The 17,714-nt window shown below is 38.7% G+C and overlaps 1 protein-coding gene across 2 annotated transcripts in view; it reads right to left on the bottom strand.

Annotated features, from left to right (window-relative positions):
• Positions 1-17,714, bottom strand: part of Fmn2 (formin 2) — a 339,367-nt gene that overhangs the window by 15,968 nt on the left and 305,685 nt on the right. For both annotated transcript variants that reach the window (XM_028755264.1, XM_028755265.1), the window contains one exon: positions 15,291-15,440. In XM_028755264.1, the coding sequence (XP_028611097.1) occupies positions 15,291-15,440 (150 nt within the window). The remainder of the gene's footprint in view (positions 1-15,290; positions 15,441-17,714) is intronic.

Below are 17,714 nucleotides of genomic sequence, written 5' to 3'. Positions count from 1 at the left end.
GAGAGAGAGAGAGAGAGAGAGAGAGAGAGAGAGAGAGAGAGAGAGAGGCAGAGACAGAGGTAACATGAATACATAAATAAGTGAAAAATCTGTCCAGCCCATATGATGTTACTTGTATGTACATGTACTTAAACCTGAGGCAAAGAACTACAGGAGACAGAATAGTTGAGAGAGCTAGAAATAGTTTTCTCTAGGGAAAAGTACACCAACACAGTATCCAATACATCCAATATTTTTCATGCAAGTGCCCTTTTATTATTTCTATCTGTGTTAAGGTGTATATGTGTATATCTGTCTCTCTCTGATTCTCTCTCTCTGATTCTCTCTCTGATTCTCTCTCTCTCTCTCTCTCTCTCTCTCTCTCTCTCTCTCTCTCTCTCTCTCTCTCTCTGTGTGTGTGTGTGTGTGTGTGTGTGTGTGTGTGTGTGTGTGATGGGAACTGGACTCTAGGCTCATGCATGCTACTCAAATATATTTTTCTTAATCTCATGGAGTTTGTTTTTATAAAAATGTGGTTCAGAAAAGCTTCAAGCACAGCTAGGGTAACAGTTAAATTCTCTTGGGATCCCTGCTGTGATGCTCATTTTAACACTTGTCTAGCAAGGAGTATGTGTCTGAATTATTTGCATCTTACTTGCTGAAGGACATGATGGGGGATGTGAAAGAACGCAAGGACTATTAGACATAGGAATTAGATTATAGTGAATTTATCCAATTTCCTCCCTGTAAAACTCATAAAAGAGCACAGCAAAGCTATTTATATCATAATAGCTTTGGATTGTGCAAGAGGAAGAATGGCTTAATTAAGACTAAGACGTGGGAGACACAAGGCAAGGACAGATGAAGGAAGCACATTCACTATGGGGGAACAAAGTTCTCAATTTCTCTGTTACTGCATTATCTGACTACAAATATGTCTTTTATCCCAGTATCTGGAAATCAACAAACCTCAAAAATTAAACCTTAATCTAGTTCCCCTGACCCAGCTCTTCTTCTCACTATGACCCTTTGGCTGAACAAGTTCCTCAGAATTACTCCCTCTGGTCACTCTCTCCATTTTGTTTCCATCACTTTATCCCTAAGCATTCTCAGAGCATCCTGTAGATACTGAGTCCAAAGGCCTACCCGTAGTCTTTCTCCTGCTTTAGTTAGCATAGCAATATCACACAATGCTTTTATCCTATCCCCCACTCTTCTTAAACACTGCCTAAACTTGCTTCCCTAGACCATACTTCTGATCCCAGTTCTCCTTCTCCAAGCTCACTCATCCTTCTCCCCTGACCTACCAATTGCTGTGTTCCAGCCACTCTGGAATATGCTTCCCCCAGCTTGTTCACTTGCTATTCCCACTGTCTTAGATATTCTTCCTCCAGATTTCAACTAGTTTATTTTGAAAGTCCTTGCTTTTATACTACGCTTTAGATACTATCTGACTACCTGACAAAAACCAACATCCCAACTCTGTCTTTCCTTGACCTAGTAAAGATATCTCTCTACTATATTGGAATCATGACAGAGATTAGCTGTTGTTTGTTTGCAACTCTAATCACACGTTGAAAGGCTTGAGTAAAGTGCTTTGGAAAGTTCTAAATTGAGGGCAAAGGATGGAGATACGGTGTTCAGAAGAGAGAAAGAGACATCAGCAGCACCCCCATGGGTAATGGCTACACATGGATATGAAAACCTGATTAAAAGCATTCAAACTTCCCATTTCTCCCATGCCTCCCAAGCTACAGCCTCCCTCTAGGAAATGAGCCAATGGTTGTAATGACTCTAAAAGAATTTATCCCGGAGAAGAATGAAGGGGTAGACTGGCTGCTGTTGAGTAGTGGTGAGAAGTTGAGATGTGTAATTTGATGATCAAAGCCTTGTACCAGAAAGCAAGGCAGAGCTGAAAACATGAAGTGGTAAAGCCGAGTGGATTAGATGCAGCATAGAAACTCCGAAATAATTACAGAAGTGGGGATGTCATGTCAGTGTAGTAGAAAATCTGGATGGATCTCTACAGTTAACCTTACATACCAGGAGATTCATGAAATGACTGACCTATCCCTGAGTTTCTAGGTAGAACAGAAGGACCAGTACTTGCATATTTCACTCAATCCAATATGCATTTATTCTATAGTTCTTTACCCTAAAATTTTTTGGCCAGATGCCTTACAAAATTGAGTCATGCCCCCATTTCAGACAGGAGTTTGGAATATCTCACTACCAAAAGGATAAGATAGCATGAAATAATAAAATCCAGTATTTCTATAGTAAGTCTATGAACATTTATGGTAAGTTGGACACATAGAAATTATAAACACCTTAGAAAAGTTGATTTTTGATGACAGGTGAGTTTGCTGCATATCTATGAATAATTTTTTGTTTCATACATTTTATGAGTTTTAAAATTGTAGATAAGAAAGCATAACTCCAGACTAGAGGTCGGTGAGTGAAATTGCATTTATTATCATTATTATCCTTAGATGTTTGTGAATTCCCTTATTTCTATTAGGGAAGTCATTAAATAACCAAGTAGGGGACTGAAATGGCCCATGGGAATCAAGGCCTTATGTATGAAAATGTAATTCTTTGCTTTTATAAAATCAGAATGATAAAACAACTTGCTTCTAGTCATTGTTCATGAAGAGTGACTGCATACTTCTGGAGGCCAGAATATTTACATCCTGATGACCCACCAGATTTCTGATGGTTATATTTCTGCTTCTCACAGCTAAGAGATTATGCATAGTACTTGGTTCTTCTCTTTCTCATCTGAATTTGGAACAGCCTAGTGGATTGCACTCAGTGGCAGAATTGACTAGGGTAATTTTATATTTGCTGCTGAGAAATTAAGTAGAAAACTCCCAATTGGGCAGCACTTAAACCTTTATGGATGGTGATGCTGACTTCTCAGAAGGGTTTGTATTCTTAAATAGTTATGTAATTTCCAGAAGCCATCCACTCATCCACCCACCAACCCATCCATCCACCCATCCATCCATCCATCCATCCATCCATCCATCCACCCATCCATTGTCCTTCACTCATCCATCCATCCATCCATCCATCCATCCATCCATTGTCCTTCACTCATCTGTCCATCCATCCATCCATCCATCCACCCATCCATCCTTGTTTGCAAAACCAACAATTCCCTCTCTACTATTATATCTGACCTACCATCAATGTTATCTGACCTCTAGCTCCTGTATCACTTCCTACTTTAAACAGCTTTACTTTTATGTCAAACTTCAAATTCTGTACTTCTAGCTCTGTTCATAATTTAATTTTTTAACTAAGAGGATTGCACTGTGTAAAGACAGCCAGAGGCTCAATATTTGTTTTTTAAAGGTATACAATATAGCTCTGTACTAAATAGAGACTTGGTGGAGCTGTAATATGAAATTCATATTAACAATCATAGTTAGCTAGAGAGAAATGGGCTGGTAAAGAGAAAGCAAAAAGAACAAACATGCATCATTGCTGTAGATTCACACAAAATAATGCCCACTTAATTCATTGCACAGAACTGGGTCCCATGGAATCTTCCCTCTGTCTTAGTTGTATCAGTTGAAAGTGAATACTGATGCTTATAAAAAGAGGACGAGAGCTCCCACGAAGAGAAGTCATCCTAGATTCTCTGTGTTCCATATCTTCTATTTTAGGTACTATTATCTGTCTTAGTTTATTGTATTTCATTAATCTCATTCTACCATTTCTGCTTCACCTCCATTCTTCTGCTTCCAACTCTACCTCACTATATCCAGTTTATTTTCACTGCCCTGCTCATGGAGAGGTACACATTGTGTTCATACACAATAGCCATGATTGGTTTTTTGTGACAGATTCCCACCATGTAGTTTTGACAAGCTTGTGGATCAGTATACAGACCAGACTGGCTCTGAACTCACAGAAATCTGCCTTTGAGTTCCTAGTGCTAGGATTAAAGGCTTATGTCATAAAGCCTGCCCCATAACCATCACTTCTAAGCACCTATGGCACTATTCAGAACACTGAGCACTTACAATGAGCTATCCACTCTGTAAGGAAAATTTCAGGGAATATCATAAACTGCTTTAATACCATATCCTTTTCAGATCATTATTTCTGTTCTACAAGTTAGAAAGCAATGCCATTTAAGCTTAAATAATTTCCCAGTTTCACCATTTTATCCAAGACTTGGAAATACATACTGTAGAGAGGATGGTTGGTATAATAAAGCTGTGTGGTCTGTGAATTCTAATGTTAAGAAGTTGTAACATAATTTCTTATCTTTAGGACATAAATTTCCCAATGATAATGCTATTTGAGAAGCTTCTATGAGACTATGTTAATTATTTTATATCCAGTGGCTCATTCAACTGACCCAGGAACTAAACAATATCAGTATGTCCATTTTATAAGTGGGAAAACTGAGGGTCACCATGGTAAACCAAGAGGTTGAGTTATATATATACCATTAAATGCAAGTATTCTACAATGTAATCCCAAATATTTACCAATCATTACATTTAACCTTTGTAAAAATGAAAGTTCTGGAAGAATGAGAGGCTGTAAGAAACAACCCATGAGAAAACTCAGTACAGAAATGGGCATGTCGATGTTAAAAATTAAAGATACATTACTAGCCACATGAAGTCTGACATTTCAAATCAAACCTTCTGTTTATTTGTGAGCATCAAAAATTCTCTTATCTGATAAAATATACCCCCATGTATCATTTTTTTTTTACCTCCCTCACATATTTGGAAAACTTTAAAGTGACCAAATGTAATTTTAGCAAACTTTCCAAAAATGTTCACCCTAGGCCTAAGAATTTGAACCCTAGAGGTTAATTTTTAAAATGATCCCTTCTAATAAAATTAAGATCTTTTATGAATACACTCTGATGTGCTTTACTTCTGCAAGATACACATTGTCGAGACACATGATGATAATTGCAACTATTGAAGGATGAATGACTGCCAGACTTTGTGTGCCTGCCTTTAATCACAGGACTTGGGATGCAGAAGCCAGAGGATGTGCCCATGTCATCCAGGGTCATCCTGTGACACATTACCTCATAAACACAGGAGCCAGGGATGTAGCTCATGGTACAGCACTCGCCTAGCAAGATGCAGGCCTTAATTTCGACAACTCAAGGATTCTTTCATTTTTTCTCACTAAACAACATTTAGAGGCTCATGTCCAAGACTGTTTTTTTTGACAAAGTAAAAATCTGAGGAGTAGGAATTCTTATATATAACCTTCATGTTCTGACTATTTTATGTGAAGAAAATGAATTTTATACTCTATGAATATTCATTACTTATCTGACATTGAATGTTTATGTTACTAATTTTAATTTTTTTTTATTTTCAACATAGTAGTCAATGCACCCCACCTCAGATACCCAAATTATAAAATGGAATAATCTTAATAGCACTCAATTGCATAGAGCAAAATGCTAAATCGTGAATATAATTGTGCATATTTTCTTTTAAAAGAAACTGTTAGTATCATGTTCCCTTCCTAAATGTTGCAAATTTCTTGTACTATATCAGTCTTATTTAGATGATATTACATAGGCACACCTTCTGCAGCTCAGAAGTTTTTCTCCCTTCTGATTCATTATTTGTTGGAGACAAAGGTCATTTTTGGGTTAATGAAACTCAAGGGATCCCTATAGTCTCAGGGGTGAGCAGGTGAATCTGATGTGGGCTGCAAGCTTTTCCTCCAGGACACACTCTCATCATGTGATCTCCTGGACCCATTCCAAAGACAGAAGGATATAGCAAAGGCTAAAAAGAGATGGACATGACCTTATGATAGTGTGTCCTTTCCACCTCTTGAGACACAGCTCTAGGTTGACAATCACCACATTCAGAATTCTATGTTCATCAAAACTACCAACTACCTGGAGCTAATGCCACAGCTCAGGCTTTACAAGTACTGGGTGCTTTTCCAGAGGATGAAGGCTCAGTTTCTATCCCCTACATGGTGGCTCATAACCATTTGTAACTCCAATTCCAGGAGATCTGATGTCCTCTTCTGTCCTTGGTTGAAAGGCTTACAAGTGGTACATGAATATACATGTAAGCAAAACATTCACATACATAAAATTATTAAGAATACCTGTTATGAAAAATTAGTATTTAATTCTAAAAACAAAGAGAAAACCACCCTAGGGATTGAATGTATCTGCTTGCTGACCATCCACTGGCACCAGTATACCTTGACGACTGTTCTGACCTTACCTTCCCTTTGCCAGGTAGAATAAGAAGCTCTCTCTTCCAAGGTGATGATAACAGAGGCAGCACGTACCAGGAGAGGTCTGTGTCCTTATGCAAAGGCAGAGGTGACTGCTCTTAGATGAGCCTCTCACAGTCTGTAGGCACAGCTTCCCTAACAGTACTTCAGATGGCTCACCATCAAATTTTAAATCATTCGGGGAAGGTCTCAGCAAGGGGACAGAGCTGTCTTTCTCTAGGGGGGATCAATGAGCTGTGGAGACGAGTTGGCCAGGGACACTGTCTTTGATGGAGACAGAGTGTGTGATACTTGGTGCCAGTTGAACTACGAGTCTTAAAGGAAAGGAGTGGTCTGGGTAATCAATCGGAGGTGGAACATGGCCAGGGCAAAGTGGAGACGATGGAGACAGAGCTGATAGATTATTTAGAGGATGCTTAACATCTTCCCAAGATACAGTGACAGATGAAGCAGATTAGATAAACTTTCTAAACTTTGAAAGGTTCCCAGAGATCAGGGATTCTAGGTGTGTTATTACAGATAGCATCCAGAAAGCAGAGGTAAAAATAAGTCAACATAGAACAACATGCAATAAAATACAAATGTTCTTGGGGTTCAAATAAAAATGATATAAAACAGATTGAGGGAAAAGACCTCTTGCATATATTAATTTGATCAATCAGAGAGGCTACATTTCAGAAATGTAGACCAATTTAGGGATTCTATTAGGTACAATTCTATATTCATTTGCTTGACTTTGAATTATTACTCTTAAAATATAAAATTAAAGCTACGGATTCAAGTGTTACCATTGCAAAAGGAAAACATTAATGTAATCCAGTGAGATAATGAATTTTCATTTGGCTAGACTCTGAGAATCATTTCAGGATGTATATAGATAGCCTAAACATTAACCCTATCTATCTACATAATTTGTTAATTACACTTGAATAAAGCCAGCATATTTTGTATACAAAAACTTGAACAATGATGATTTAAAATTTGTAGTTCACTTTCAAGGAGGAACAAACTGTAAGCAACAGATTCTCCATAAAGCAAAAAACACAAGCTATCTGTGTAACACTAATTTGTCCTGAGGGCTGTAGTTCAATTGATAGACATTTGACTTGACAGCAAATGTTAACAACCAAGTCTGCACTGTAATTTTATAGCTAGTTCTTCAGCATCCGCAAGGTTAACTTTCATGGGGTGTCTGCTTGCCAGTAAGTACAATTGTAAAGGTCTTTTCCTATTACTGTCTGTCTCACATCCCGATCACCAAAGACCCAAACAAAACAAGTAACAACAACAACAACAAAAATGTCTTGGCCCTGCTCTGTCATTGGCTTCACAGAGAGACTAATATCTTCAACATGGCTAAGGCAATCTCTTCCCTCTCTACCTCTCAAGCCTAGTTTCTGATTGGACATTATTTATTCCAGAGTCCTCAGTTTTTAAGTGCAGAAGAATTACCTTCAGTTTCTCAAAGATATTACTTTCAACAGGGGAAAGCAGTAGTGTTTGAGAGGAAATCTCAGAGGCAGACTGAGGAGAGACTTCTGCCTTGGAATTCTCCCACCCAAAACAGTCAGAGGCAGCAGTGAACAATATCATGGCAGGAAGGCTGGCAGGAAGCACTTTGATTCCAAAGATGTTAGTAATCTTAGAAATCCAGACTGCAGCAGAAGTCCTTACAAATCAAAATATTTGCTAATTTCCCACTATGCAAACCTGACAGATCTGCTCATCTTCCTGTGACAGGGTTTAGCCATCATATTCCTTGAAATGATCTTAAAGGAAGTGAGAATTACCCCTTTAGGACTCTTGCTTTAACGGGAGAAGTTTTCAGCCCATATAAGTTAAAACATTCTATTTTTGATGGATAATTTTGACTCATATTTTCCAGGAAGTATATTTTGATCCAAGATATTTCTACTATAAACTTAGCTAAATCATCAAGAATACTTTTAACAAATGCTGTTGAAAAACTACAAACATCTTGGATACCTCACTGGCTTCCACAAACTGACTAGGAGATTAGTGAGCATTTAAGTACCCACAAAGCAAAAATACCTCTGGACAAGCTGTTTTCTTGATTTGGGGTGCTAATTTTCTGATTAGATGCTTTAACTACAACACTTGAGAGCTGCTTCGGCTTTGGAATGTGGAGTTTTCTCTCCAACTTTTGTCACTTACTTTCCCCACCCCCACCCTTCTCTTCCTCTAGGGCCTTGTGCATGCTAGGAGACACCCTACCCCTGCCACTAACTTACATCTTCGGCTCACATTTATTTTTTCTTTATTCCTTTTACTTTTTAACGGTTTCTGGATAGAAGTCAAGCAGCATTTGAGAAAAGTTTTCTCAACTCTTAAAAATAAAACAAAACAACAAAAGGTTTTTGAAGCATGACAAGATAAAAAAGACAATGCCAAGATTTTTCCTATTTAGGTAGCATTGTGGGCTGTTTTTACATCCTTCTAGAAGAACTAAGCTTTACAAAGTGAATGCAGTAACACCCAGAGTTTAAGGAAAACAGTTTAGGAGAAAAAGATTATGCTGACTTACTCCCTGAATGTCTAACCTGTCTGTTAGGATTTGTGTGATGGGCTCATTGACTGTAATATGGGAAGTACCTGGGAGAGTGGCTATGAGACATGTTAAGAAATCACTACGGCTTAGTTGAAAGATGTGGCAGTCTACACTGTTTGAAGTGTTGGAAGCTGTAGAAAGTTAGTGTGTAAGGGATGTTGTTTGGAGAACAGTCTACATAGACTTGGTGGTCCTGGTTTTGGGGAGTAAGATTTTAAGAGTCTGCTCAATCACCAAAAAGCCAAAGCTCTAGCTCCAGAAGACTGGTAATAGGAAGAAGGCTTTATGAGTAATTTTTCTAAAATTGGTACCTAAAGGGAAAGGGCAAATGGTCAGCCAAAGTCATTAATACTACCACTCAACAACACAGAACTGGAGTAGAGAGGGGATTTCAGCAGCTGAGATGTCAGCAGGTTGGTAAAGCAGCCGAGCATGGACAAAGTTCAGTCTCTATCACAGCATAAAATCAGCTAACTATGGTGGCACATAACTGTAGTTCTAACGAGCTGGAGGCAAAAGGATCAGGGGTTTAAAAAGTGTTGACTACATAGAGAGTTTGAGGCCAGACTCAGTTACACAAGATTCTGTCTCAAAAAAAGGTGGGTGGTAGAATTTTCACTTTATTTCCAATTGCCTTCAAAGTGATTTCTTCCCTCCCAAATTTACCTTCTAGCATCATGCCTAAATCTGAAATTGCTTGGGTACAAATTTCGGAAACAAAAATTTTTAACGTGGCAAGAGAAATCTCCAATATAATAGATGACTTTGTAAGAACAAACATCCAAATAATTTTTCTCTAATTACAGACCTCAGCTGGGCTGCACGTAGGCTGATTGCCACAGGCTCATGCAATTAGAGGGGTAGCTAGCCTTCTCATGGTGCATCAAAGACTACCTGTCTCAAAGTAAAATAAACCAGTAAATTACATTAGACAACATTCTAAACATAACTCATACTAGTGCTGCAATTGATTTATTGAATCGAAATGTCTGATTAAAAATGAAGTTCTGGTATACCACACTATACATCCTGAAGCTTGGGCACCAGTTTTCTGCAAACAGATTTTGTTGTCTAAAATGTCTTTAGTGCTTTAAACTGTCTGGAAAAAAAAGTCTTGCATGATCTAAGCTCCATATTCCAAGTCTTCTGGATAGAACTCACCCCTCTCCTCATTCTCTGCTGTATATTACGCCACTCAGTGCTAGACTGTACGATCAAGGAAAAAGAGATCTCCTTCATATTGACTTGAACATTTCAGTGCATGGTGTATTGAATGAATAATGGAAAATAAAGCCCACAGGGTTTTACGATGGAAACTCTGGCTGAATACTGATCTTAAATCACATTAAAGCAGAGACGAGAACCGAAGTTTATTAGGGTGTGGGGGGGGGGAGTGGGCTATCCTCTCCATCCAGGATGTAACCAATAGCCTATTAATCAGGGACCAAAATGTCTGTATATGTTTAATCATTTGGGCTCTTGTCTCATCTCTGCAAGGGCTCGTTAATGTGGCTGAGTGACACTAATGCTAAAGTGTTCCTGGGGTCTTATACATTACAAGCATTCTCTAAGAGATATTTAGGGAGATGCCTGGTAGAATTTGTTAACATATCCCTAACCTTCTAAATGTTGCATGCAAATGGTGTTTTAAAAAATTGTTTTTCATGTTTTGTGTTGTTCAGTGACGGCCTGTCAAAATCTTTTAAGATCCGACAGCATGCATATAGAAATTCAGTGTAACATTTTATACAAAAGTCTATTCTCACATACTTCTATGGGCTATCTTTTTTAATGATCTCATCTCTTATGAATATGTTAAAATCCTCTCATTGGAGACACAATGTAGATACCATTTGTATTAAATGACAGAAACAGCCAAGGAGCCTCTAATACTGCAACATATATATGCAAGTCCATCATCCTGTCCTATCTATGCACCGATGCTGTCAGAGAGGTACAATCACCTCCATTTCACAGGTGAGAAAAGCGTGACTCTTGATGCTTTCAATGACCTTCCAGTTAATCCTGGAGCCACTAACTGGTAGGTAACTAACACCCCTGTGCTTTTCGAACCATATCTCCTAGAAAGAGGGCAGACCTACTCAAGGTGAGTGAGGGGGAACACGCTATATTAGGAAACACATCAAATGAAATCTCACGAATTATCCAGAGAAAGCTAGGAAAGCAGATATCAGGAATAAAATCATGAGAAGTCTTCATATGGGTGAGTCTTAAAACATTAAAGAATCATTTATTTATAAATATCAAATTAGAGTAATGGAAATTTTACCAGGGCATAAGAGTTCAATGGTATAACTTAAATCAGGTAATGCACAGAACTGAAGCATTTCCTTCCTGAAAACATCCCCTTAAGACACAGGAAGTAGCTGAAACATACTAGGACTAGGAAGTTAGAGGATTTGCAAGGCATCTCTCTAAGGTTATAAACACAGTGACACTTGCTGGGAACACATGACTCTCCAGTCAGCTGAGCTGTCTGTGAATTGGGCAGAAAGCTTCAGGATATGGCTTTTAGGAGTCATTCCCATGTAGCATGGGCTGTATGGTAATAGAACTGTCTTTATGTTATACATTAGCTATATTCCAGCATGTAGCACTTCAGACTACAAGTAACCTTCATAACTCACTGGTTTACTAAACTAGACTTGAATAAAACCATTTTTTGTTGTTGTTGTTGTTTTGGTTTGTCATGGGCACTAAGCTAGGGTAAACAGACATTTTTTTTCATATCTCCCCAGGAAAAGCCACTTAACACATACTAAATCACTTTGGCAATTACTAGGACAACTTTTACAGGTTTGATACACTGACATAGTAGTTCACTCTTTTTCTTTCTGTCTTCTCTCTCCCCCAAAACCTGCTATGAAGGGAACTGCCAATCATGTCAACCACTGGCTGGAGGAATGGGTTGATGTTCAGTTGAGCTATTTGGGATGGCCCCTGGATGCAGGAACGGGTTTATGTACAGTTGAGCTATTTGGGATAGCCCCTGGCTGCAGGAATGGGTTGATGCATAGTTGAGCTACTTGGGATAGCCTCTGGCTGGTCATAGTAGTTGAGCCTAAGCTGCTCAGAGGTCATTTGGAGTTTACTTTGGAATTCTTCTAGACGGTGCTGGAGAGTCCTTTCTGTGGCTGGGTTGTGAAAATGTTAGCCACGGATATTCATGAAGGCCAAAGACATGAAAAAGCTTGACTTGAAAATTAAATGAACCTAGGGAAGAAAGTGGAAGAAGAGTAAAGGGGGAAGAAAGGGAAGAAAGGTGAGAATGGAAAGAGGATGATGACAAAGAAGGGAAAGAAGAAGAGAAGAGAGAAAGAGAGAAAAGATAATTAAGGAGAAACAAAGGGGCTGCCCATCCACAGGAGCAGAATTTGAGTACCAGGATCCATGTGACAGGTAATAAAATTCATAAGTCTGGTTGCAGAGAATTCGATGCCCTCTTCTGGTTTCTGTGGGCAATGCATCTACATTGTCCAAAAACATAAACTAAGAAAAGATACCCATTTACATAAAGAGATAAATGTTTTTTATTTTTATTTTTTAAAAAAGAGAGGTTCAGAGATGCATGCCTATTCCAATGACTGCCAGCAGAGTTTTGCATCTGGACATCTCACAGATGAGATCCCCTCCCACCTTCCTGGTCTGACTGCCTAAATAAGGTGTCTCGTTTTACTCAAGGTATTTGGAGAAGGGTTTTTTTATGACTACAGTGTCAACTTAAAATTATGTGAAAAAATATATTCATTACTCTAGGGAGTCTGCATCCCAATGTCCATGTCAATGATAGTGGTGTAACAAGTCAAGTCAGTAACTATTTACAGATGCACCAAAGGAAGAGGATTGTGGGTAAGTCAAAGGAGAAAACTTTCCTAGAAATATGGACAATAACTTTCTCATTGGGAAATAAATACTACAACACAAGCAAGAGAATTTAAAGCATGAACAAGGAAATATGCAATGTATGTGAATATTATGTAATGTGTTAGGTTATGCAATAAAGATTGACTTTTAAAAAAAAAACATGCTGGTGATAGCAAATATTTCAGGAGCTCAGAAGAGTGAATAAATTATTGGTGGAAGAGCATCCCCTTTTAACCGACTAAATTCCTTCTTAGATTCCAGTCACATAATGTGACTAGATCAGAGGTTTCACACTTGGAACTCATCATGTCCTCATTGTCCATCAAGACTCAGGGCATAGCATTCCTGAAACATGTTTCCATTACTATGGATATCACAATGTCAAGATGGTATCAGCAAAATGGAAAACCCAGATTGTCAGATGCTTGGTACTCAGCTCTCAGAAAGCACTCTGGGTCTGTGTTAATGCTTTGTTGTTTTGAAACTGTTCACTTTCAAACAGGGACCTCACATTTTTGTTTTACTTATTCAGTGCATCCAGCTTGGAGCAAAGGGACAACACTGTACAAACACTTCAGATCAATGGCTCCACTCTGCAAAACAGCCTGGCCATCATTCTCCAAGAGACATAACAGATGCTAGTCCTTCCTGGCTGGCCACATGGTCTGCTTTAGCCCTTTATCATAAGCAAATGTAGTAAATTAGAAGTGGATGGCCAGAAGTAGACAGATTCAATAAATTCACAATAGAGCCACAAAGAAATACAGTCACCAACTCTGTGTCTAAAGGCCCTTTGCATATTTCTAGGATGTGACAGGTCCACAGCTCAGAACAAGGTCTAGTTGGTTGAAGGAGTTAAAAAGTGAAGGTGACCTTGTCTGAGTATGTGAGACTCAGTAACTCCACGTGGTAAGAGTGATGGTGTTGACATCACCTAGAAACAGAAGTCCTTTTAAGAAATGCTGAACAGTGTATCTGAATCAGTGAGCCTCAACTAGTCCTGCTAGATGGCACCTTCTTACCAGTTCTCCACTCTGTGTGGGGATGCAGGAAGTGATGATGATTGAGTCCATCTTGCTGCCCAGCATCTGGGATAGGTTACCTCACCTGATGTGTACTATTCCTGTACTTATTCCTGTCTTGTACCCAAATCAGATCTATTATATCTTCAAGTCCCTCATCCAAGAGATGCTACAAATAACTACTCTATGTAAAATTGTAGGCTTTCCATTTTGAACCATAGGGTGGGTGGGTTTCAGATTCTTTTCAGGGTGAAAAAAAATTAAATTTAGAGATTCAAGAAAGGATGTTAATGTGCTAGGGTTACAAAATGTTTCCCCTTAATATCACTCTAAAATGAGCAACCACTTTGATGGGGAGAAAATAAAAATATCATTTAATATATGCACAAAGTAATATGCAAATATATATAGCAGAGGAGTGATTAAAATATAACTCCTTTGTGTGTGTGTGTGATGTTTGTGTGTGTGTGATGTGTGTGTGTGTGTAGGTACATATGTACTTGTGCTAGTATGCATGTGGGGACCAGAGGTTGACTTTGGGTGACTTCCACAATTGTTTCTACATCTTATAATTTGAGATAGTCTCTCAGTGAACCTGGAACTTACCGATTCAGCTAGATTTGGGAGGCCAGCGGGCCACAGTGAAAGATGAGCAGCTGTAAAGTAACTCTGCTAACTTAAGGAGATGGGAAACCTACTCATACATGAAAACTAGGTGCACATCATGGTGTATGTGTAAGCAGAACAATATAAAGATAATAAGCATTAAGCTATGGAGTACTATAGTAGAGATGAACCACTTCCCTGGGGATGTAAGGTCTCTAAAGAACTAAAGCAAAGCCATTGTTAGCGAGAGGACGGGAGGAAGTGCACTAATTGGGTATGTGGTAGGATTTGCTTTCTGGGTGGATTATGTTTCTCTTTCATTTCCCCACTAGACTCTGCTATTTGGGGAGGCTGCCTGGGGAGGGCTAGCTTTCTTCATGAGTTAATATTTAATATGCCTTAGTAGAATTTCATAATCCCTGAGATGTTATTTCACATACTCAGGAGGGAAAATTTTCTCTTCATTCCTGAACAGATTTATTTTTTGGGAATGTGGTCTAATTCTGCAAGAATCTTGAGGGGTCTTTTCAAAATGCATGATCATCTACGGTTTGGGGAGACATCTGGGTAAATTTTGAGATGGGTTAGTTAAATTGACAATATACCATGAATTGAGCAAAAATGATTCCTCTGACCTTTGTGGATTTTCTAGCCATATTTAGAAGCAGGAAGGTTTATCCCTATAGGGTTATTCAGTCTTTTCATATGTGGTTTCTTCACAATAGAATTTATTTTAACAGACAGTGGTGCTGCCCTTACCCTCATCACAGCCCTCTAGTGTCACATCCTAGTGTACGCTCTTCTCAGTCAAACTCCAAAGTCTGCCAAGTATCAGCACCTCTTCAACTTGTATCCCAGGGTAAGGGCCATCAAAGTTCTCATTCATGTTACAAAAATTGGCAACTCCCAGCAGAGTCACACTTAATAAAACACCAGTTTTAAATGCCATTGTGAAAAATCAAAATACCTACCTCTCTTGCAGAATCAGTTTGTTCTCTTTTTTCCAAGCATCTTTAAAGTCAGAGCTGAATTCATGCCAGACACTGAAGAAAACATTTGGGGACACCTCCTTCTCTCCAAGTTTTGGTTTCATGAAGTAGTAGGCTGTGGTCTCCAAAAAGCTGTCAAAGCATACACACACATGAACATAAAAGCTATGATTACTTTCCAATATGGGCTATTCCTTCTCCATCCAAATGCTGATTTCATTCATGCACAATTGCTATTACCATGATGATTGTAGCCCTACGTGCATCAACAGTAATTTCTAATATGGGGTAATTGTAATATGGGATATTTCCAACATGGTATATCTAATTCTTTGGGCAATTAGAGTTTTAGTTGAAGATAAGAGTAGTGGACAAAAATTGTCTCAACACTGAAAACTTCTACTGGGCAAAATTCCACTTCTAATGAATCACAGTGAATCTGACATATTTCAGGGATGAACGGTGGTCAGCATGGGGATGTATCGAGAAATAGTGAGCTGCTTTCTCTCTCTCTCTCTCTCTCTCTCTCTCTCTCTCCATTTCAGTTTTATAAAAAAAATTCTATTTACTTTATATTCTAATTGCATCTTCCCCTTTCTCCTTTCCTCTCAGTCTCTCCCTCTCATTTCCCCTCCCCCAAGCTCCTTTCCTTTTCCCTCAGACAAGGGGAGACCACGCATGGATATCAACCAGCCTTGGCATATCAAGTTGCAGTAGGCCTAGGTGCATCTCCTATCTCAAGGCAGCCCAGTTAGGAAAAAGAGATCCAATGGTAGACAACAGAGTCAGAGAGAGCCCTTGCTTCTGCTGTTAGGGGGTCTCACATGAAGACCAAGCTGTATAACTATTACATATGTTTCAGGGGCCTAGGTCCATCTTAAGCCTCAAACATATAACATATCATTTGCTTTTCACTAACTTAATATGTATGCTATGTCTATATCATTATGTGTGTATATTATTTGTATTCTCGTGTTGGAGGTTGGAGGAATGGGGAGAGAATGTGACCTAGGAGACACAGATGAAGTTTGCCATCTAGATAACAGGCAGTAGCTAGCACACAGTGGACATGGTAACAGTGGAGTGATCAAGTCGAGCCTTCAGTTGGGGTGCCCCAGAGGGCTTACTGTATCATGGCTACAGCAAAACTCAGGTCTCATTCCACAAGGAACACACAACTAGTAAATAATAGTCTTTAAAAAGTCTCCCCATGCCATGAAACAGTTCCCTGAACAGGAGCCTGGTCCATAGTTTATAATGCCACTCATGCTGAGGGAACCTGGGCAGCAGGTCACAGAAGGTCAGAGGTACAACACAAGGAGCAGTGTGCACATCAACCTTATCCTTTTGTTTGTACCTTTACTGATGGCCAGTACTATTTTTGCTATATAGATATCAAACTTGATTTACCCTGAAACAAATCTTCTATGGTAGCATGATTTTCTAAATAATAAAAAAATGAACAAATAAATACAATTTCATATATTGTATATATATAAATAGTCTCACATATATACATGCGTACATACATATGTATATATATGCATCACATGTATATGTATGTATGTATATGTATAGTGTATCTTATATGGATATATACAAGTATATCATATGAATATACATTCAAGTTATCATGTAGCAGATTTAAAACTTTTGTTTTAAAATCATGTGAACATTTAGAACATGAGGTCTTTATGCTAAGTTTGCTCAGAAGGTTCTTCAGTTGTGGATGAATAGTGAACACAAAAATAAAATTCCAATCCATATAGTGGCAGTACTATAGTCAAGAAGGTTTATTGGAGCCTAGATTATTGTTACTTGAAAACATTCCCCAATATTCAGCCATTATAACTTGAAATGGAGTTAGCATTGCCAGTTTTTGTCAGTCTCTTTAGAGACTGGATGTTTCTTGTTTAACATAACTGAACATACCATCTGCTTTCTTATCTTGGCAGCTGAGAGACTGGGAAAATTGCTGAGTCAGCAAGGTTTCTCAGCATCCATGTAGCCCAGCTGTGTCTTTTCTGTGATAGCTCAAAAAGAAAATAACTGCATGATGGAGAGCCTCCTAAGCAAGTGCAAGGCCTTGGGCTTCATCATCAGTAACACTAACAACAAAACAAGCAAACAAACAAACAAACAAAACAAAGATTCATAGCCACTTCTGACTATGAGTTAGTTAACATGTCGTGAATCTGTTATGCCCTTAAATTTATAACGTGGTTATCTCTGAGCAACAAGATGCTTGGGAATAGCAGTGTCTGGTTTCTAGGAAGAGGAGGCAATGCTGATTTGACTGTGTGTGTGACTCTCAGGAAGCACACTCCTCCCTTGTTAGCCTATTTGGGAGATGAATCAGCATAGTCTGTAAATCCTGTGAGGTGATGGTGTGAAATGTGTATGTAC

This window comes from Grammomys surdaster, unplaced genomic scaffold, assembly GCF_004785775.1.
Source record: "Grammomys surdaster isolate TR1022 unplaced genomic scaffold, NIH_TR_1.0 126051, whole genome shotgun sequence".
Lineage (NCBI taxonomy): Eukaryota > Metazoa > Chordata > Mammalia > Rodentia > Muridae > Grammomys > Grammomys surdaster.
Note: the sequence above shows the minus strand (reverse complement) of the source record. Positions and strands in the feature narration are given on the sequence as shown.